Source organism: Carex rostrata, chromosome 18 (assembly GCF_964058835.1).
Source record: "Carex rostrata chromosome 18, lpCarRost1.2, whole genome shotgun sequence".
Lineage (NCBI taxonomy): Eukaryota > Viridiplantae > Streptophyta > Magnoliopsida > Poales > Cyperaceae > Carex > Carex rostrata.
This window is the reverse complement of record NC_135935.1, coordinates 5,399,092-5,423,032: the sequence shown is the minus strand read 5'-3', so window position 1 is coordinate 5,423,032 and position 23,941 is coordinate 5,399,092. Positions and strand designations below refer to the sequence as shown.

Genomic DNA, 23,941 nt, shown 5'->3' with positions numbered 1-23,941 from the left:
GAGTTGTATTCAGGATGTAAATGCCATATTATCTAGCAATCTGGAGACACTACTAGAGAGCTCCAATCACCTTCAACTGGAGTGTTGTACTCGTGTTGCCAATGTCCAATTATCTTGCCATATAGAGACACTTCAATAGTGCTGCAAACTCCTTTAATTGGAGACTTGTATTTGGGTTGTAATTGCCATATTATCTTGCCATTTGGAGACATTACCAGAGAGCTCGAAACACCTTCAATTGGAGTGTTGTATTCGGGTTGTAAATGCCCTATTATCTTGCCATATAGAGACACTACAAGATTGCTCCAAACACCTTCAATTGGAGTGTTGTACTCGTTTTGCAAAATGCCCTCTTATCTTGCCATATAGAGACACTACTAGAGACCTCCAAACACCTTCAATTAAAGAGTTGTATGGTTCTTGCAATCTGGAGACACTACTAGGAAGCTCCAAACACCTTGAATTGGAGTGTTGTATTAGGGTTGTAATTGTCCTATTATGTTGCCATCTGGAGAAACTACTACAGAGCAGCAAACACCTTCAATTGGAGTGTTGTATTCGAGTTGTAAATGCCCAATTATCTTGCAATATAGAGACACTTCAATAGTGCTGCAAACTCCTTTAATTGTAGACTTTTATTAGGGTTGGAAATGCCCTATTATCTTGCAATCTGGAGACACTACAATTGTGGTCCTAACATCTTAAATTGGAGATTTCTATTCGGGTTGTAAATGCCCTACTATCTTGCCATTTGGAGATACTACTAGAGTTCTCCAAACACCATGAATTGGAGTGTCGTATAAGGGTTGTAAATGCCCTATTCACTTGCCATATAGGGACACTACTAGAGTGCTCTAAACACCTTCAATTGGAAACTTGTATTGGTGATGTAATTTCCCAATAATCTTGCTATCTGGAGACACTATTAGAGAGCTCCAAACACCTTCAAATTTAGTGTTGTATTAGGGTTGTAAATGCCCTATTATCTTGCCATATGGAGACACTACTAGAGTTCTCCAAACACCTTGAATTGTTGTGTTGTATTAGGGTTGTAAATGTCCTATTTTCTTGTCATGTAGCGACACTAGTAGAGTGCTCCAAACGCCTTCAATTGGAGAGTTGTTTGGGTGTTGTAATTGCCCTATTATCTTGCCATATGGAGAAACTACTTGAGAGCTCCAAACACCTTTAATTGGAGTGTTGTATTCGCGTTGCAAATGACCAATTATGTTGCCATATAGAGACACTTTAGTAGTGCTGTAAACTCCTTTAATTGGAGACTTGTATTAGGGTTGTAAATGCCCAATTATCCTGCAATCTGGAGACACTACAAAACGGCCCCTAACATCTTAAATTGGAGAGTTCTATTTGAGTTGTAAATACCCTATTATCTTGCCATTTGGAGACACTACTAGAGTTTTACAAACATCATGAATTGGAGTGTCGTATAAGGGTTGTAATTGCCTTATTATCTTGTCATATTGGGACACTACTAGAGTGCTCCAAACACCTTCAATTGGAGACTTGTATTGGTATTGTAATTGCTCTATTGTCTTGCTACCTGGATACACTACTAGAGTGCTCCAAACACCATTAATTGGTGTGTTATATTAGGATTCTAAATGCTCTTTTATCTTGACATATAGCGACACTACTAGAGTGCTCCAAACACCTTCAATTAGAGAGTTGTATGGGTGTTGTAATTGTCCTATTATCTTGTAATTTGGAGACACTACTAGGGAGCTCCAAACACCTTCAATTGGAGTGTTGTACTGGTGTTGCAAATGCCCTATTACCTTGCCATCTAGAAACACTACTAGAGTTCTCCAAACACCTATAATTGGAGTGTTGTCTTAGGGTTCTAAAAGCACTATTATCTTGTCATATAGAGCCACTACAAGAGTGCTCCAACAACCTTCAATTGGAGAGTTGTATTCAGGTTGTAAATGCCATATTATCTAGCAATCTGGAGACACTACTACAGAGCTCCAAACACCTTCAACTGGATTATTGTACTCGTGTTGCAAATGTCCAATTATCTTGCCATATAGAGACACTTCAATAGTGCTGCAAATTACTTTAATTGGAGACTTGTATTAGGGTTGTAAATGCCCAATTATCTTGCAATCTGGAGACACTACAATAGGGCTCCTAACAACTTAAATTGGAGAGTTCTATTAGGGTTGTAAATACCCTATTATCTTGTCATTTGGAGACACTACTAGAGTTCTCCAAACACCATGAATTTGAGTGTCGTATAAGGGATGTAAATGCCCTATTCTCTTGCCATATAGGGACACTACTAGAGTGCTCCAAACACCTTCAATTGGAAACTTGTATTGGTGATGTAATTGCCCTATTATCTTGCTATCTTGAGACACTATTAGAGAGCTCGAAACACCTTCAAATTTAGTGTTGTATTTGGGTTGTAATGCCCTATTATTTTGCCATCTGGAGACACTTCTAGAGTGCTCAAAACACCTTTAATTGGAGTGTTGTGTTATGTTTCTAAATGCCGTATCATCTTGCCATATAGAGACACTACTAGAGTGTTCGAAACACCTTCAATTGGTGTGTTGTACACGTGTTGCAAATGACCTATTATCTTGCCATATAGAGACACTACAAGAGTGCTCCAAACACCTTCAATTGGAGAGTTGTTTTCGGGTTATAAATGCCCTATTATCTTGCAATTTGGAGACACTACTAGAGACCTCCAAACACATTCAATTGGATTGTTGTATGGGTGTTGTAATTGCCCTATTATCTTGCCATTTGGAGACACTACTAGAGAGCTCCAAACACCTTCAATTGGAGTGTTGTATTCGGGTTGTAAATGCCCTGTTATCTTGCCATTTGGGGACACTACTAGAGTGCTCCAAACACCATTAATTGGTGTGTTATATTAGGATTCTAAATGCCCTTTTATCTTGACATATAGCGACACTACTAGAGTGCTCCAAACACCTTCAATTAGAGAGTTGTATGGGTGTTGTAATTGTCCTATTATCTTGTAATTTGGAGACACTACTAGAGAGCTCCAAACACCTTCAATTGGAGAGTTGTATGGGTGTTGTAATTGCCCTATTATTATCTTGCCATTTGGAGACACTACTAGAGAGCTCCAAACACCTTCAATTGGAGTGTTGTATTCGGGTTGTAAATGCCCAATTATCTTGCCATCTGGAGACACTAATAGAGTGCTCCAAACATCTTTAATTGGAGTGTTCTATTATGGTTCTAAATGTCCTATTATCTAGCCATATAGAGACACTACAAGAGTGCTCCAAACACCTTCAATTGGATAGTTGTATTCGGGTTGTAAATGCCCTATTATCTTGGAATCTGGAGACACTACTATAGACCTCGAAACACCTTCAATTGGAGTTTTGTACTCGTGTTGCAAATGCCCTCTTATCTTGCCTGATAGAGACACTACTAGAATGCTCCAAACACCTTCAATTGGAGAGTTGTAAGGGTGTTGTAATTGCCCTATTATCTTGTCATCTGGAGAAACTACTAGAGAGCTGCAAACACCTTCAATTTGAGTGTTGTATTCGGGTTGTAAATGCTTAATTATCTTTCCATATTGAGACACTTCAATAGTGCTGCAAATTCCTTTAATTGGAGGCTTGTATTAGGGTTGTAAATGTCCTATTATCTTGCAATCTGGAGACACTACAATAGGGCTCCTAACATCTTAAATTTGAGAGTTCTATTTGGGTTGTAAATACCCTATTATCTTGTCATTTGGAGACACTACTAGAGTTCTCCAAACACCATGAATCGGAGTGTATCATAAGGGTTGTAAATGCCCCATTGTCTTGCCATATAGGGACACTACTAGAGTGCTCCAGACACCTTCAGTTGGAGACTTGTATTGGTGTTGTAATTGCCCTATTATCTTGTTATCTGGAGACACTATTAGAGAGCTCCAAACACCTTCAAATGGAGTGTTGTATTCGGGTTGTAAATGCCTTATTATCTTGTCATCTTGAGACACTACAAGAGTGCTCAAAACACCTTTAATTGGAGTGTTGTATTAGGGTTATAAATGCCGTATTATCTTGCCATATAGAGACACTACAAGAGTGCTCCAAACACCTTCAATTGGTGTGTTGTACACGTGTTGCAAATGCCCTATTATCTTGCCATATATTGACACTACAAGAGTGCTCAAAATACCTTTAATTGGAGTGTTGTATTAGTATTGCAAATGCCCTATTATCTTGCCATATAGAGACATTACAAGAGTGCTCCAAACACCTTCAATTGGTGTATTGTACACGTGTTGCAAATACCCCATTTGTTGGATGGATATTTCCACTAGTTTTGTCTGATTCATTTTCTCAGTGCCAGATGACTAAATCAACAAAATTTTAACGGTGGCTTCTGATTTTACTGTTTTGTTAAGCCACCGTTGGATCAGCGATTTACAAAGTGGCTTAATAAATAGTAAAAAAAGTCAGAAAAATGAAAAATTTGGTCTCCAAGCACAATTTAATATGGAGAACAACTTGAACGGTTCGGATCGACATTTTGAACTTTGAAAATTGAAAAACAAACTAGTAGCACCAAAGCTCGGGAACTACCACTTTGATCTTAGCCAACCTCTGATTTTATTGTTTTGTTAAGCCACTGTTGAATCAATAATTTTCAAATTGGCTTAATAAATAATAAAAAAATTCAGAAAAATGTAAAATTTGGTCTCCAAGCACACATTAATATGGAGAACATGATGAACGGTTCGGATCAACGTTTTAGATTTTGAAATTTTAAATTTGGACCGTATGCATATCGGGCCATATGCATACGAATGCACATTAGTCACTCTCTCTCTCTCTCTCTCTCTCTCTCTCTCTTTCTTTCTCTCTCTCTCTCTCTCTCTTTCTTTCTCTCTCTCTCTCTCTCTATATATATATATATAGAGGCTGGCTAAGCTCAAAACGTTTTTTCCTAAACCCAGGAACAAACAACTCTGTTTTCTAATTTTCAAAGTCCAAACAGTCGATCCAAACCATTAGATGTTCAATCTATATTAAAATGTGCTTAAAGACCAAATTTTACATTTTTTGGATTTTTTTTTACTATTTATTAAGATGGTTTGAAAATCATTGTTTTTATTAAATTTCTGCACTATTGAAAAACAACGACTTTCAAATCATCTTAATAAATAGTAAAAAAAATCCAAAAAATATAAAAATTGGTCGCCAAATACATTTTAATATAGATTGAACATCTAACGGTTTGGATCGACTGTTTAGACTTTAAAAATTGAAAAACCAAATCGTTTGTTCTGAGGGCTAAGAAAAAACGTTTTGAGCTTAACCAATCTCTCTCTTATATATATATATATATATAGGCTAATGTGCTTTCGATAGCATATGGGCCGAAATACATACGGTCCAAATTTGAAATTTCAAAATTCAAAAAGTCGATCTGAATCGTTCATTTTGTTCTCCATATTAATATGTGCTTGGAGACCAAATTTTATATTTTTCTGAATTTTTTTACTATTTATTAAGCCACTTTGAAAATTGTTGATCCAACGGTGGCTTAACAAAACAGTAAAACCGTTGGATTAGCGATTTTCAAAGTGGCTTAATAAATAGTAAAAAAATTCAGAAAAATGTAAAATTTGGTCTCCAAGAACATATTAATATGGAGAACAAGATGAACAGTTCAGATCGACTTTTTGAGTTTTGAAATTTCAAATTTAGATCGTGTGTATTTCGGCTCATATCCTACCGAAAGCACATTAGCCTATCTATATATATATATATGCATATATCTTCTTTTCCAGTACAAGAATGGCAATATACTGATAGCTAATATGGAGCTAATGAATACAGAGTACACTTGGCAGCAGCGGCGGCGGCTCTGACCATCAATGAAAATTTTAGATAATAAATTGAACAAAGTTCACTTGGCAGCGGTGGCTCTCATCAGCACTGCTGCGAACTCAACGAGTTTGTCAACCTCTGGCATAATTTCTTTCACAGCTTCATGCCCACAGAAGCGCTCCGACCATGCGACCAAACCAGGAACCTTCTCTTCATCTAGAAACTTGATTCCGACTATTTTCTCCACTGCCTTTATCCATCCCAGGTGTGATCCAACCGCAATATATAAGCATCCAATGTTATCTCCTGCAAAGAAGCTCTTACCTAAGCTGCACTTCTCAAAGGCATCTTCAAGTAGCTGTAGGATTGCACCCATTTTGTTGGCCTCTGCTTCGGCTTCTGGAGTTCCTTTCATCATTGCCCTTAATTTAGACTCAGAAAGCTTATGATATAACATAGTTAGAATTCAGTGAAATTTATATATATTTTTTTAATTAGTTTGATAACTACAGTTAGGGCTGCAAACGAACCGAACCAAATCGAATCTGTCCCAGTTAGAATTCGAAATAATTTCGAACCAAACCTAGTTCGAAATTGAAATAGATTTCAAACCTAAAAGGTCAATTCGAATTTGGTTCGGTATAATTCAAACTAGTTCGATTTGATTCGAAATTAATTTGAAATTGAGACAAATTGTATGAAAAATTGAGATCCGAAAATCCAAAAGAAATCAACAAAATTTAATCAACAAAATTTAGCTCGAGCTTGAGCGTTCTCCTCTATGGGTGTGCGCAAAAATCAAGCGAATTTTAACAAGAGAGGGAGAGACGCGAAATCTGTATCAACGCTCAAGTATCAAAGCGAGAGGGAGAGACGCGAAATCAATCACAGCTCAAGTATTAACTATCAAATATCAAGTATCAACGCAAAATCTGGAGAGAAAGAGGAGAGAGAGCGAAGGAGACGGTGATTTTTAGTCGGTTAGGTTTAGGTGAGAGTGAGAGCGAGGTAGGGCCAAGATTTTTATTTTTACTCAAAAAATAAATAATTTTATTATAAATAATCACGTTTTTCGAAAAAAATTATTTCTATCCAAACCGCATATATTCTGTGCGGCCCGAATTAAAAATTCGGACAGTATAGAATATATGCGGCCCGAATTTTTTTTTTATTTAAAATTTCGGACCGCATAGAATATTTGCAGTCCGAATTTTTTTTTTTGTTTTTTGCTTTTTTCAAATGGCTAAGGCAATTTTTGAGTGATGATATTTCACGATCTGTTGAGAGATTTTGTCTGAAACTTCACATTCTTGTTCTACGATGTCAAGACTACATGTCGGTCAATTTTCATAAATTTTGAAGATGTTTTCCTATGTTAACCAGAGATGCAAAGTTGGACTCAGAAGCACTTCTTTAGCAGTTGGAACAATTTTTGAGAGATGATATCTCATGATCTGTTCAGAGATTTTAAATAAAACTTCACAGACTTGTTCTACGATGTCAAGACTACATGTCGGTCAATTTTCATGAATTTTGAAGATGTTTTCCTATGTTAACCAGAGATGCAAAGTTGGACTCAGAAGCATTCCTTTAGCAGTTCGGGCAATTTTTGAGAGATGATATCTCACGATCTGTTTAGATATTTTGTATGAAACTTCACAGTCTTGTTCTATGATGTCAAGAATACATGTTGATCAATTTTTATGATTTTTAAAAATGTTTTCCTATAATAACCAGAGATGTAAACTTGGACTCAGATGCACTCCTTCAGCAGTTCGGGCAATTTTTGAATGATGATATCTCACGATCTTTTTAGAGATTTTTGACATCTTAGAACAAGACTGTGAAGTTTTATTTAAAATCTCTAAACAGATCGTGAGATATCATCTCTCAAAAATTGCCCGAACTGCTAAAGGAGTGCTTCTGAGTCCAACTTTGCATCTCTGGTTAACATAGGAAAACATCTTCAAAATTTATGAAAATTGACCAACATGTAGTCTTGACATCGTAGAACAAGTATGTGAAGTTTTATTTAAAATCTCTGAACAGATCATTAGATTTCATCTCTCAAAAATTGCCCGAACTACTAAAGGAGTGTTTCTGAGTCCAACTTTGCATCTCTGGCTAACATAGGAAAACATCTTCAAAATTTATGAAAATTGACCGACATGTAGTATTGACATCGTAGAACAAGAATGTGAAGTTTCATACAAAATCTCTCAACAGATCGTGAGATATCATCTCTCAAAAATTGCCCGAACTGCTAAAGGAGTGCTTCTGAGTCCAACTTTGCATCTCTGGTTAACATAGGAAAACATCTTCAAAATTCATGAAAATTGACCGACATGTAGTCTTGACATCGTAGAACAAGACTGTGAAGTTTCACCCAAAATCTCTAAACAGATCGTGAGATATCATTACTCAAAAATTGCCTCAGCCATTTGAAAAAAGCAAAAAAAAAAAAAAAAATCGGACCGCAAATATTCTATGCGGTCCGAAATTTTAAATCCAAAAAAAAAAATTCGGACCGCATATATTTTATACGGTCCGAATATTTAATTCGGGCCGCACAGAATATATGCGGTTTGGGTAGAAATAAAAATTTTCGAAAAACGTGGTTATTTATAATAAAATTATTTATTTTTTGAGTAAAAATAAAAATCTCGGGAGGCAGGGAGAGGCGCGATATTCATCAAAAATAATTGAACGGTCTAGGTTACACCTCTCTCATCGATGTCTTGATACACGTACGCCTTTCTTTTCCATTGTGTACTCTTTCGCTGTTATTTTGAACTTTGACTGTTTTGACTTTGACAGGTGAATGCCTTTTCCCAATGCTTGGATCCTCTCCAACTCGTAGAACATTATTGACTGTTATTTTAGTGCAGTACAATTGTAGACAATCCGAAACCTTTTTTCTGCATCGTATAGCGAGTCTTCTATCAATTGTCAAGGGTGTGTATAACAAATAGTTAATGTTATTGAATGTAAAGTTTAGTTTACATATACGCATCATTGCTCGGAGATTTCGAACTGAATAAATTCGAACATATTCGAATTGAATCTGATTAATTTCGAATCGAACTGGTTTGAATTAATTTTAAACTGAATCTATTTCGAATCGAATTTTTTTCGAACTTTTTCGAATCAAACTCGAATCAAATCATGAAATACGAATTTTTTGTGCACCCCTAACTACAGTCAACATTTGCAAAAAAAATGTACTAATTGAGATTACTGAGGACAAATTTAATTCAATTAAGAGTATATATATTCAGGAAAGAAAAAAGAAGTCACAATTAATTCACCTTGTCATCGATATATGCAGTCCAAAACCGAGCAATAGCACGATCATATGAATCGGACAGGAGAATAGGTGTCCCAACAGAAGTCCAGGTTTCAGCAATGTACTCGACAATGATCATGGATTCGCATATGGGTGTGCCATTGTGGATCAGAACAGGTATCTTCTTGTAAATCGGATTCGATGCAAGCAAGAGGTCGCTCTTCTTTTCAACTGTCTCTTGCAACATTTCATAACTGATCCCTTTCAGATTTAGTGCGATACGGACTCTCAGGACAAACGGACTCGCCCATCCACCGATCAACGTAATCTTATCTGTCTTAGCTGCCATTGTTGTGTGTTTTTGTTGTTGTTTGTATTTTTAGACCTATGCAATGGAGAATCGGAGATCTTAAATACAGTCCTAGGTAGAAGTCGGCTAATGCATCTATTTTTTTTTTGCGAAAAAAGACCCTTAGGTCATATTGCATTAATCCAAAATCGATGTTTACATAAAGCTGTCGTAGACTCAGTACATCATTCCAAAACTCTACGGAAAACTAACCGGAAAGCATAAAACAGAAAAACTAAAGTGGAAAAGTAAAGCCTGTGAAATGCCCCCCTTGAATTCTACCCTTTTTTGCCAGTATATCCGCCAAATCGTTTTGGTCTCTTGGAATGTGCTGACAAGAAAAAAGGGAATTTTGCTTAAAGGCCCTCCAAATTTCATGTAATTCTCTGGAAGCTCTCCAGTCCTCCTCTTGAGGCGGCTGTAATTGAGATGCTATCTTTGCAATTACTGAGCAATCTGTCAGGAAGGTGCATCTCGCTTGCTTTTTAGCTATAACAAAATCAATTGCTTTGAGCATAGCAATCGCCTCTGCCTGCACAGCACAACAGGCTGGCACCCCCCAATACTGATACCCCTGTAACACTTCTCCCTTCATTAAGATCAGCCCAGCACCTCCTTCCCATTCAGTCCCCCATGATCCGTCAGTAAAACAACAAAGCTCCTCAATTTCTCCTGTTTGCCTGTCTACCCGTTCTCCCTCTTTTCCCAATAATCCTGCTAGCATAGACTCTGCTCGGATTGCACTCAGGTATCGGTTGAATGTATCTACACAAGGACTCTTTGAGGAGTATGCACAATCATTTCTCGTTCGCCAAATCGCCCAGATTATATTAGCGAACATTCCCCATTGGTCATCAGACATCTGGCTTCTCATATACACCATCACTTCCCTTTCTCCAATTGCTAGTGCATGAGAGTTTATCGCCAGCGGGGAACTCAGCCAACAGGCTCTTGAGAATGGGCACAGGAAAAGCAAATGTTGCACATCCTCCTCTGCATCACCACACATAGTACATATTGGATTGACCTTTATACCTCTGCGTGCCAATGCAGCCCCAACAGGAATGGCTCCATGAGCAATTTTCCAAAGAAATAACCTCAATCTTGGGATGATCTTAGCCTTTCCCCAAATGACTGACCATACTTCAGAGTTCTGAGAGCTGCTTCCTTCCTGGTTCTTAGTGATGTACCGATATGCCTTTTTAACCGAATATCTACCGTTCGGGGATCCAAGGAAAATTAATGAATCCTGACCATTCAGACTGCTTGGAGGTTTGTAATTGGTCAGAATTTGCATAGAGCTTGAATACCCAAACAGTTCGATTAACCTAGGAAAATCCCATAACTGACTGTTTTGATCCACCAATTCCACCAGTTTCATACGCCGCTGGGATGCATTAGCAGGAGGGAGGGACATTGCAGCCGGGCACCATGGCTCACTCAACGCATGACACATCAATCCGTCACCAATTTTCCACTGAACCATTGGCAGGAGCATCTCTCTGAGTTTTAATATAGATCGCCAAAAATAAGTGCACAAGTATTCCCTTTTTGATAGCCACAGTCTACTTTGAGGGAGATACTTAGCTCTCACTATTTGGACCCAAAGTGCATCCTCATTTGCCGCTACCTGCCACAGGTATTTCATCAGTAGAGCATCATTCAAGGAGTTCAGGTCCCTTATACCAAGCCCCCCTTCTTTTACCGGCTTCGTGATTTTTTCCCACGCCACATAAGCAAGATATCTTTTTTGGTCCATCTTCCCCCAAAAGAACCGACGCATGAGGTCGGTTAGAGCCTTTGTGATTTTGGCTGGTATTTTTGCCGTGCCCATGTAATAAATTGGAAGGGACTGCAAGGTGGTTTTAATCAGTATGACCCTTCCGGCTTGCGACAATAACGATCCCTTCCAGGATTGTAACCTAGATGAGAATTTTTGTATGAGAAAATCGTATGCACTCCTCCCCTCATGAACCGGAGCCCCCAGATAGTTCTGCAGTCCATCTGATACCACCCCGAAAATATGAGAGACAAGAATCTGATCCTCTTCCTTTGTTGCCCGACTAAACCAGATGTGGCTCTTCTCAGCCCCAATCATCTGACCTGAGAATTGCATAAAGGTTAGCAGTACCTGATTGATTGTCTCTGCCTCCATGTGGTTGGCTGCCCCAAAGATGAGGAGGTCATCCGCGTACAGACAGTTGGTGAGTGGTTGTGCGGAAGGCGCCAGCTTAACCCCCTTAATTACATTCTGCTGCACCATGAATTGTAGTCCTCTAGACAGGACATCCATGCTTAAAATGAATAGGTAGGGGGAGAGAGCACACCCCTGCCTCAATCCACAACTGGGCTTAAAGAAGCCGTCACCTTTCCCGTTAAAAACGATTGTAAATTCAGCAGCCTTTACACACCCCATGATCCATCCCGTAATTCTTGCCGGAAATCCGTATAGTCCCAGAACAGCTTGCAAATATGTCCAGTCAAGCCTATCAAAAGCCTTAGACAAATCCACCTTAAGGCAAAATTCACAATTTTTGTACCCTTTTTGTTTAAAAGAATGCAGAACCTCTCTCAAAAGGATAATGTTATGTGCAATCTCCCTTCCCGGAACAAAAGCCCCTTGAGCATTAGAGATGCAGCCAGCAATAAAGGATTTAATGTGATTTGCAATAATCTTAGAAATTGCCTTGTAAGATGTGTTGCAGACAGATATTTGGCGGAATTGGGACACAGAAGCTGCATCCTGCACTTTTGGCACTAGAACTAGATTGGATCTGGCCACATGGGAGGGCATGACACCAGTATTGAAGAAGTTCGACACCTCTGCTGTGAAAGCCGGGCCAAAAACTTCCCAGTTATCCTGAATTAACTTTGCATGAAAGCCATCAGGTCCGGCCGACTTGTACGGTCCAAGAGAGAAAAGGGCATGTTTTATCTCTAAGTCAGAAGGAATCTCATCCAAGTGGGGGTGAATGAGGTCTGGAATTTGTGGTAAGGTTTCTAGGATCTGTGGCGGGACTAGATCGTGCACTCCTGGCCTTGGTGAGGCAGTATAAATTGCTTTGAAATGAGATATGAATGCACGCCTGATCACCTTTTCCTCAGTGGTCCATGTATCATCATCTAATCTTAGAGATCTGACAGTGTTCCTTCTCTTTCTCATGATGGCAGCAGCATGGAAGAACTTGGTGTTTCTGTCCCCGAACATGGCCCATGATACACGGGAGCGTTGATGCCAATAGAATTCTCGCATCTGCAGGCATCGATCGTGCTCAGCTTGCAGGAGTTTCTCCTGATTTGGGTCAATCTCATCTGGTTTCTGTGCTTGGAGAGCTGCCATTCGGTTTTCTATTTCCTTCAACATAGTATCTGGAGTTTTTGTCTGAGCACCCCAGTCTTTAACCTCCTTTTTGAAAGCCTTTCTAACGCCTCCCCAACTTGTCCCCCCGGTTGCTGCCGCTCTTACGCATACTTCATGGAAACCTGGCTGTAAGGCCCACCAGTTTTCTGCTCTAAATTTGGGCCTCCCTCTTACCGGACTGGGCTTAGTTCTAAGCAGAATGGGTAAGTGATCTGAGCTAAACCTTGGCAGATGAAATACAGCTGCTTCTGGGAACTGAGTGACCCAAGAGATACTAACCAGCGCCCTATCAAGACGTTCAGAGATGTTTGCTGGCCCATTTTGTTTATTAGACCACGTGTAGGCTGGGCCTTGGTGCCCTAGGTCGACAAGGCCACTAGCATCGATCCAATGGGCAAAGGCTTTGTTTGGGGTACTTAGGACTTGGTTACCTCCCCACTTTTCTGATTCAGAGGCTATGGTGTTGAAATCACCAATAGTGCAAACCGGTTTTAGTTGTTGCTGGAGGTAGGGCTCTAATTGTTCCTAGATCTGGGGGTTACTTGACCTTTGGGGGTCCCCGTATACGGCTAGCAGAAGCCAAGGCTGATGAGGCCCCTTTCCCTTTATTTCGGCTACAATTAAATTTTGGTTTTTAGATAAGACAGAGACCGTACAGGTATCATCCCATAATAGCCATAGGCCTCCCGATTGACCACTAGACTCCACAATTTCATAATTACACAAGGGTAGAGATAAGATTCTTTTTTCTGCCATCTTCTTTCCACAACGAGTTTCGGAAATGAAAGCAACCTGGGCCCTTGTGCAGCTGAGGTAACGGCTTAACGTGGAACATGTCGTGCCTCCGCTACCCCGACAGTTCCACGAAACAATATTCATATATCGTTTGCCGACGGATTGGGCCCCGCCGGCCTAGGCCTTTTGAGAGAATGAGAAGAGACATCACCTATTGCCACCAGTCGGCCTAAAGGGATAGAAGATGGGTCAGATTCACTGGCCCCTGAACTTGCACGGTCTGCTTGAGAGAAAGCCCTTTTACTCCGAACTGGACTATTTTCAGCTTGGCCCTAAACTCCTACAGGGCCCTTAGGGAGGTAACTTGGGTCCACTATCCACAAGCCCAATTTAGGAGATAGGACCTTTGCTTTGTCGATTTGGGCCTCAAAGGCCCTTTCTTGTATGATTATTGACAGCCTCTCTCTTTTGGTGCACCCCCTCAGCTCATGGCCCAGATCACCACAAAATCGACAGATCCTGTTGACTTTCTCATACACAGTGAGAATAGTGATATCCCCAAGTGTTGGATGCTCAAAAACCACCCGATCCCTTGCTGGCTCAGCTAGGTTAATTAGCGTTTTAATCTTGACAAAACTCTTTCCATTCACAAATCCATCCACCGGGGGTGCTACCGGGGTTCCCAGTTTACCCCCCATGATATAGAGTCCTTCTTCAGTCAAACTGTTGACTGGCACCCCATAGTATTGTATCCAGACCGTGGCATGAGTTATGAACTCCGGTTTAAGGTCTGCTTGTCCTGAGACATAACTAGTGGCAACCAAGTCTCCTCTAAAGGTCCACGGACCCTCTAGATACACCCTTCTCTTCTCTTCCTCTGAGACGAACTCAATAAGGTAACAGTTACGGCTGATATGTCGAATCTTTGTCTCTGGGTCTACCTTCCATGCCCGAATCATCATGGATAAGAAGGGTTGATCTGGCGTAGTCTTGTCAGAGATGACTTTCGCCAGTAGGCAATGTTCCCATACTGTTGAGGTTGTAGCATGAGAAGGCATGATGATCTTTTGGTGAGACGATTCATTTGTTTGGAGCCCAACAAACTGCCTGATGAGATCCTCATCCTCTTGGCTAAGGCTTTCCATTGGTTTCTGAGACATGAGGGTAGTGGGGAGGTAGTGGGAGAAGTATGTATAGTTCAGGAAGGGGAGGGGTCTGTTTGTAGGAGAAAGGTGGTTTAAGAGAGAAGGGTTTAAAGGCTTGTGGGAGGGATAAGACAATGCTTGTCCGCTGAATTTATTAGGGTTGATACAGGGCTCTTTCCCAACATCAGGATATATGGGCCTTTTGTAGCGAAATTTGGGCTCAGGCGGCGATCCCAAAATGGATCTTTGGCAGCTTCTTATTCGAGAAGGATCAGAATTTTTATCGCCACTTTCCTTATTTTTAGCGCATCCATTCTCCATGTGGCAGGTGTCAAAGCGCCAATTTTTGTCCCCATGCTCCTGAGTTGTAGGAGGCTCATTCCACGCATGACCGGGGTCCCCGCTTTGTTTTTTAGGGGCAGACCTGCAAGGGAGCAGACTGGCCTGTCCAACTGCCAAAAAACTACATATTTTGGGCCCCCCTATTCCCCTTGCTACTACTCCCGGCGCATCAGTGCACCTAGTGGACCGGTGGTCATTTAGCTGTCTGGTGCATGACGAAAACTTTGGACCTAGTCCACCAGCCTCTTCCCTTAGCCTGAGGGGGAACCCGTTGATGCTGGCCGCCGGAGCTGTTCTTCCTGCCGGGTCCGGTTGGGGTATTGGCAAATTCATCTGCTGCCACCGCCAAGGAGGAATGTAAGGTGGACCTTGGTCGAAAGGCAGTGTATCGTCTTCGCTTTCATCCTCACTAGGTCCTTCGAAGCCTTGGCTCGGTGGTGGAGGCGGCGGGGGGCGCCGGCCATCCATTTCTATGTCACATTCCGTCCATCTCCCCCTGTGTCCTACATATAGTCTATACGGGACTTGCTTGAGATCATGTACATCCATCTGGATCTTGAGGAGGTCCTGATTGTCCCCACTAAGACAATCCGGCGCTATCCCGACCAACACCCCAAACGAGGCGGTGGCCTGTCTGAAATAGTAGGGGTGCCAGAACTCCACTGGAAACCTCCTAATAGTTAGCAGGACTCTCCTTGACGGAGGCAAGGCATCCGAGGAGTCCAGACTATCCCATGGTAACACACGAAGGCCAAGGTCTCGCTCCCAGATGTATGAATCCAACAGGAGCCTTTCTGGGTACAGCCAATCCGGTGGCTTAATGAGGAGGCCAGTTCTCACCGTTTGGGTCTTCCAATTGTGTTCAGAGCCTCCATACCGTGCCCTGAGCTGAGTTGTGATTTCCTCTCTTGAGACTGGGTTATTAGGGTTTATCGGACTTAATATAACTGCCTCCTGAAGGTCTACCAGACAACGTTGGTGCTCTTCTAGGGGAGAAAGGAAGCAGAATTGCTTTTCTATTTGTTGGAGAGAAGGGTACATCCTAGCCATACGGGGATAATTTAGAGGAAGAAAAGGAGTATTGGACGGAGATTAAGACGGGAGAGGTGCTTTAGAAGAGAAGGGGATAAGGGATGGGGAAGGCGCCATTAAAGGGCAAAGGGCGGCTAATGTATCTATTGAAGTTATAATTCTTGGTGAGTAAAGTTTGACCGAGTAAAGATTTCTGAGATGACCTCACTTATTTTTTAACTTACCAAGAAACTAATTCTGGTGACCTATGCACTTGCATCAGTACCACTGTATCATCTTTTTGAGGATATATCCAAGGAGTTGGCTATGGTGCTACACGTAGCATAGATGGTCTCCGTGTAACGGCTTAATATTTGAATTTTCAAAATCCGACCGGTTGATCCGAACCGTTCAACATGATCTCCATATGAATATTTACTTGCAAACCAAATTTTACATTTTTTAGAATTTTATTACTATTGTTTTAGATAGGTAAAAAATCACTTGATCTAAATGGTACAGAATTTTCAGATCAAGTGATTTTCTATCTATCTAAAACAATAGTAAAAAAATTCTAAAAAATGTAAAATTTGGTTTGCAAGTACATATTCATATGGAGATCATGTTGAACGGTTCGAATCGACCGTTAGAATTTTGAAAACTCAAATATTAAGCCGTTACACGGAGACCATCTATGCTACGCGTAGCATATTAGCATTTTCCATCCAAAAAACATATTTGGAATAAAAAAAAAATTTAATAATTGAATAATTGTGGCGACGTAAGCACTTGCATCAGTTCCAGATTTGGAGTCCATAATTATTATGACCATAATTGAATATCAAGTGTAGGGGTAAAAAGGAAAAAAAAAGTATTATTTTGTATTACTTGCTATATAGTATATGTTAAATTAATCTTAAAATTATAATTTTTGTGTATAAATACATTACTCGTGAAATATGTCAGTTTTAACGATTTGAATTTGTTTTTACTTTTTAAAAACTAATCCAATAATTTTAGAATTAAATTTACCAAAAAATTTAATGAGTTTAAAAGCACTCAAGCTTTACTCTGTTTTATGCATCTTAATCTACATTATGCGTTTATTTTTGTGTTTCTAGGACCGTTTTGTTCCTGAGAGGCAGAGGCGTTAGTAGAGAATGGGGATCAATTGATCCCTATTTTTTTTTTTTTTTTAAATCTAGTATTGAAGTAGACTTTTATTTTATAATTTATAGTAAAATGCTACATGTACAAGGAATTGACTCTCATACTTTTTGTGAAATTTTATATGAGGAGGGATCCAATTACACCCTTATTTGGTGACACCGGATTACACTCTATATTAGGGGTGTCAATGGCACCCTTTTATTCGTTTACCCGACCCGTACCGTATTCGATAAGACAGGTATGAATAAGAATTTTTTTGTTAACTTATTGAGTACGGATATGGGTAAAGATTTTTTTCCGTTATCAAAACGGTTAAGGGTACGGTTAAAGCCTATTTCGTACCCGTTACCCGATCGGATAATTATATAAAAAAAATTATATATATTATATATCTTAATGAGCATTGAATTATTATCCATCTCCAACAATCCAACTGGCAACTACTCTTGATCTTGGAAAACAAAAATTATTAAATTTTCTAACTTGAACACATAACCATTTATGTAACTGTGTTAAACATAATTCACCATTAAAGCACTAGAACAATTGACTATCTTGTTTTTATTTGCATGCCTAATTATTTTTAATTAAAGAACTCTATGTTTTTAATTTGTGCGTTGATTAAAAAAAATAATTTAGTTGGAATTAATTTTCATATTAGTAATGTGATTATATATGTGACAAATAAATGTGTCTTAGTGTTTTATTTAATAATAAAAATAATTATTATACAAGTATTAATCGTTATTTACCCGCTACCATTTCGTTATCCGACAACTACAACGGATAAGGGTAGGGTACGGGTAAGGCAATTTGTAATGGGTAGGGTACGGGTAAGGATAATTTGTGACGGTTACGGGTATGAAAATGCTTTCACCCGATCCTTACCGTACCCGTTAACACCCCTACTCTATATTTTTAAAGTCCAAACAGTCGATCCAAACCGTTCAACATGATGGATATGATAAAATGTGCTTGCAGATCAAATTTTATATTTTTCTGATTTTTTTTACTATTATTAAGATGGGTACAAAAATTCAATGGTCTGAATATAGCGATTTTGTTAAATACTTAATAAATAGTAAAAAAATTCCAAAAAATATAAAATTTGATCTGCAAGCACATTTTAATATATTCATTATGTTGAACGGTTTGGATCGACTATTTGAACTTTGAAAACTTTGAAAATCGAGAGTGTAATTCAGTGTTACAAAAAAAGGTGTAATTGGATCTCTCCTCATTTTATATTATTGATCCTAATTCTTTAAAAAAAATGATTTGTCTAATTTTGGAGATTTCTAGTATTTAGAACTTTTTTATTTAAAAAATCAAAAGTTCACATGTGACACTTCTTATTTTGTATTTTTTTTTTTCTCTCTCACTCACCATTTTAATTAAAAAATTCATTTGACGCTCATTTAATAAATTTTTGTGGAAAAAAGAAAAATAAATTGAACATGGTGTTCTACAAAGAGGAGGCAGTATATTTATTTATGAGAGTGAATATACATACAAAAAATATACTATTTGATTTATTATTTTGAGAAAAATATGGGTGTCAACATAAAAAAAATTATAAAATAAAATGGGTCAAATTTAGTGATTATAGAATTGTATACAAATCCAATGATATTTTGACAAATAATTATAGATCAAGTAACCCTAGTGATTAATTGTGTGTCCAATTTTTTTTTTCGACTTGTTTTTGTATTAAGAAAGTTAATAACGAGTTGTACGTCTTACAAGGAAGAAAATCTCTCATTGAGGATGGTTATAATTTACATAAATGTTCTTATTATCTGTTGAAAATTTTAAACTGTCAAAAAATTGTATCTACGATGTTCGTCTCGTCTCTGTAAGCAAAACAAGTATAATATTAAACATATATTTTGCATGTCCTGATAATGTTTATTTTTTGAGTAAAAGTTGAAAGCAAGGGTGTTCATCGGTTTGATTTGGTTTCAACCGAAGTGAATTACGCAAATCAAAGTTGTAATTCGGTTTTAAAAAGAAAATCGAACCGAATCATTTTAGCATTGCAACTAAACCGAACTAAAGTTTTATTTTTATTTGTTCGGTTCAAATTGAAATATATTAATTTTTTATTTAAAGCAATTGATTTATAATAAACCGAGATATTAAGAAATAAACTGAAGGATTTAAAGCAATTGATTAACAAATAAATCGGTGTATTAAGAAATAAATCGGGCAGTCCGGACCTAATTCATAATATATAAAAGTTCGGTTATTTTGATTTTGAAAATTTCCAAACCAAACCGAACCGAATTTATAATTCATTTATAAAAAAAACTGAACCGAACCATTAAAAAGAAAAAATCAAACCGTTTGATTCAAACTAATTCGGTTCAGTTTAAAACCAACTAAACCGGAGGCAATGAACACCTCTAGTTGAAAGTCAAGGCACTCAACTATTTAATATTCATAGAAAATTCTTACATTTAGATTTAAAACCTGTAATATTTCAGATGGAGAATATTATCTTTGCTACTATATCAAAAACTGATTCCCTCTAATAATGTTTATTAAAACCATCTTGTCATTACATTGGTTCCTACATACAAGATTAATTTTATACAATGGTTCAATTTTTTTTGTTTCTCTTAAATAAATAATTTCTATTGAAAGTTTGAAACCATCATCTCTCAAATTATACTCTTCAGACTTTTTTGTTTCTTAAATGTTTCATTATTTAGATAATTGTTTCTACGTAATTTTTGTGTTATTATTCACGAGACACATATTAAGATTTTTAACATTTTTAAACAGACAAATTTGTACGTATTTTTGTATAATAAGACTCACTGTTTTTGGACCATCCAAAAACAGTGATTTTCTATCTATCTTTAAAAATAATAAAAAAATTCTAAAAAATATAAAATTCAGTCTGGAAGTACATATTTATATGAAAAACATGTTGAACGGTCCGGAACGACCATTAGAATTTTGAAAACAAAAATATTGATCCATATCACGGACCAAATCGTGCTATGCATATTACCATACACTCACTCTTATTTTTTTAAATATTTTTTACTGTTTGAGAATTTTTTTTTAATTAATATATTACTAAGAGTAGTGCTTTTTAAACTAATAACAATACTATAAAAAACTTTAGAACTCTTGATATCAGGAAATATCAATACAGAAGACTAAAAAAATTCGAATCGAAACAACTCGAATCTTCGAACTTCACCAACACAAAACCCGGATACGTATCCTCCCAGGTACCTGACTCAACATAGTTTAAATGGACGGCCCAGATTTAGTCTCAGCCGTTCCTTGCTCGGGATGACAGAGGGGCCAGTATTATTATTGATTTGAGATTTGTGCCAAGTTAAATAGAACAATGTTAGACCGTCTGATTCAATTGTACTCAGTCCGGTAACCTGAGGGGATGTGAGTTCCACAAAACCCTCCCAAAACCCAACCGAGAGAGAAACCCTCTCTTTTTCTCCTCGAGTCACCGTAGACCAACTCTCAATGTGGCGGCGGTATATCTCCGGCGGAACCTCCGCCTTGTCCGCCTGTCTTCGCAGCCGCTCTTTCTCCGCCTCCGCCTCGGTCTCCTCCACCTCCAACGCCGTGAATTCAATTATACTCCGCTCGCTAAAGGATCACTACTCGGAAATCTCCGAGATGTCTCCTCCACCCGTACTCTCTCTCTCCCCCCTCTAACTCTTCCTCACTTCAATTCTCAAATCTCTGAAGTAAATAGCTAGTTTGGTGATTTAAATGAACAAGTGACCACCTAAAATGTCTCCTTCAGTTCTCAATTCTGTGATGTAAAGGGCTATTTTTCGTGATAACGGAAATATGTTATGTTTGTTATGCCTACTGGTCGCAAGAGACTCCAAAAGCGAACTGTATTGATAAAAACAAGAAACCTTATTCTTTGTCAGTACTCACTTCCAAAAGCGTAGTATTTGTTATTCTCTTGTTTAGTACCTAGTGAAATTTGAAATGGAATTACAATTGAGGTCCATGAATATTTTTGTTATTAATATTTCTGTTGTTGTTGTGCCCCTTGGCTGAAATTACTACAGGGATTAACTGATTGAGAAAATACTTTCTTTGTTATCTGCTATTATATCTAATGATTTAAGAATATGAAATCCTGAATGATTGGTTATCTACTCTATAAGCTTCTGGACCAATTGATTGGTTAAATGACATCTGGAATTGCAATTTTAGGGAGAGAATTTAAATAGAACTGTAACTCTAATCAAAGCTTGTCATCATTGGTATGAAAATTTTGTAGCAGTACCAATTTTAGACTTAATTTTAAATTTTAATATGACAAATAAAATCATTCTTGTAACTTTGAACTTTTCAGCTTACACTTTGTCTTATACGCTCTCTGTAGAAAGTCAACCCTCCTTCCCCCTACACAATAATTAAAGGTGCTCTTGACCAAGATGGGCTGGTGCTTCGTCGCACCTACAACAACACTGAAGAGATCTCCCTTTCAGTAATGCGGCTTGACAACCTAATCCCACCTGGAGCTGATGAGGATGAAACAGGTGGCAACGATTCGGATGACTCAATAAATCAGCTGCTTCTCCATGTTGAGGTCTCAAAGGAAGGGAGAGAGGAGTCTCTGCATTTTCTCTGTGGTTTATATCCTGATGCAATTGGTATTCACTCAGTTTGTCTCAGACCAAAGATCGGAAAGGAGATTGGTGAGAAAGTGGGTCCAGAAACTCTGCACGAGTATAAGGGCCGTGTTTTTCAGTAAGTTGGTTTCAAACTAAACCACAGTAACTTTTGATTGAAAAACAAAGCTGCGGATCTCTGTGGTCTCAGTGAACACTTATTTCGGTTGTTTAGTAAGACTGACCTTTGAAGAGAAGGTTCGGTTAAGCAATAGAATTAAAGTGTCGTTAAATCCTTTTACATAACTTGGCAAAATCTTTTTATAAGTTGACCACAAACTTGCGTCCCCGCACTAAATTCAATCACTTGATGTAGTTCAATTTGGGCTTAGGAAAATAATGAAGTATTAGAGTTGGGGTTTCAAAAATTGCCACTATGTAATGGTTAGCTTGGCTGTTTTGGTGTTGTTAGCATGCATCTCAATTAAGGTTTTATAGTTTGCATTGGTAGAAATTTTGTCTTTTCCTTGTCATTTGAGAAATAAAGTGAAACACAGAAAGACAGATATGAACAGATCAATTTGAACTGGTTAACTACAAGACTGGGGATCTAATAATGCATACAAAGTGCTCTTGTTATGTTTCGCCATATTGGTTTGTAATTTGTTTTGGTTGTTACACAAAAAAGTGAGCTACAAACACCTAAAATGGAATATGCTGAAATGCATATGAATACAAAACAAATGACAAGCATAAATTAAGTTAAACTGAAACAAACAAGAAAAAGAAAGTATGTGTATTATTCTAGTAAACATTTAGTAATGTCCATGGAAAATTTACTTATCACCTAGATTATGTTCATTTTGGGCAACACTTTTTTTAATTTTTATGAGAACATGAGTAACATGAGATGTTTGAATTGGCAGGGAATTAGATCCAAAAGTGAGAGATGCATTTCATTTGTACATTGAGGCTCGTGGAATAAATGAAAGCCTGTTCCCTTTCTTGCAAGCATGGCTTTATGTAAAGGATCACCGCAAGCTTATGAAGTGGTTTAAAACCGTCGGCACATTTATCAGTGACAGAATTCAAGCTTGAGGTGACTTTATTGTTCTTACTTCTGCTCTTATTCAAGATCAAGTACAAGAAAGTATTTCAAAATGGAGAACTGTGCAGCAGTTCAGATCTTTTTCATCAATTATTTTTCTGTGCTTAATTGCATGCCAGAGCATACTTCGTAGGATTAGTTGAACTTAAAGACCAAACTCCTAGGTTCAACAAAAAGGGTAAAATGCAATAAATTGATAAATAAATAGTCGTAATTCTTCAGGTTGGTACCTATGGGTCAATCAAGGTCAGGTCCAGTGCTCTGGTCTGTTCTGCTTGATATCCAGTTCAATAATCCCTGTGGTCATTGCGAAACTGGTAGATATCATCTAAATTGCAGTGGTTTCCGGTGGCATTCTTTCATCTTTTAATTTGGAAAGAATAGAAGTACTGTTATTTCTGGTACATTAAAAGAACTGAAAAGAATATTTCAGATGGGGCGCCATGTATATTTTGATAACTGATGGTTTTATCTTTTTGAACAAAAGGTGATGCTAACAATTTAATATCATGCAGGTCAACATGAAATAGGAATATCCAGATGAGCAATAATTAATATTGGAAAACTTGTCAAAAAGCTTCGGAAACTACTGTAATCACAAAGATATTTGCTCTCTTTCCTTCTTGAAAAGATGATACGTTTATTCAAGATGCTATGTAAAAATTGCTGGATTATTTTGAGGCATTGTCTTTTATAGAAATGCATTTTCTAGGTTGCTCTTAAAAGAGTACGGATCCTCTGTTGCAGAAAGCCCTAGATTGTGCAAAAGAGGAACATTTAGGAACCATGCTTTTATCTTTTTTAAGGAGCTGAGCATTTAGGTCAGATACTCAGATTTAATTATTGTGGACGTCTTCAGCAATTGAAGAAATTGTTACTCTTGGCATGCTCTTTGATCATGATTCCTTCTCTAGGATCAATGGTTTTTTCATCCGCTATGGATCCTGGTATGGAATACTAGCTATTTCTGTGCTTTGT

At 38.1% G+C, this 23,941-nt stretch overlaps 2 protein-coding genes across 4 annotated transcripts; one reads left to right on the top strand and one right to left on the bottom strand.

The window, feature by feature from the left end:
- Positions 1-5,885: 5,885 nt before the first annotated feature.
- On the bottom strand, positions 5,886-9,522 carry LOC144569455 (glutathione S-transferase U18-like). Of its 2 annotated transcripts, none has more exons than XM_078319811.1 (2): positions 9,152-9,522; positions 5,886-6,285 (listed from the first exon to the last, which is right to left on the bottom strand). In XM_078319811.1, the coding sequence occupies exons 1-2, from the start codon at positions 9,476-9,478 to the stop codon at positions 5,923-5,925; spliced, it is 690 nt and encodes a 229-aa protein (XP_078175937.1). In that variant the 5' UTR covers positions 9,479-9,522; the 3' UTR covers positions 5,886-5,922. The 2 variants fall into 2 exon arrangements, with proteins under 2 accessions (XP_078175937.1, XP_078175938.1); XM_078319812.1 differs by having other exon boundaries at positions 5,892-6,276.
- Positions 9,523-20,437: 10,915 nt separating this feature from the next.
- LOC144569358 (Mitochondrial glycoprotein family protein) lies at positions 20,438-23,849 on the top strand. 2 transcript variants are annotated; one of them, XM_078319663.1, is made up of 5 exons: positions 20,438-20,469; positions 20,678-20,914; positions 21,627-21,994; positions 22,782-22,954; positions 23,479-23,849. In XM_078319663.1, the coding sequence occupies exons 2-4, from the start codon at positions 20,744-20,746 to the stop codon at positions 22,951-22,953; spliced, it is 711 nt and encodes a 236-aa protein (XP_078175789.1). In that variant the 5' UTR covers positions 20,438-20,469; positions 20,678-20,743; the 3' UTR covers position 22,954; positions 23,479-23,849. The 2 variants fall into 2 exon arrangements, with proteins under 2 accessions (XP_078175789.1, XP_078175788.1); XM_078319662.1 differs by lacking the exon at positions 20,438-20,469 and having other exon boundaries at positions 20,674-20,914.
- The last annotated feature ends 92 nt before the right edge of the window (positions 23,850-23,941 follow it).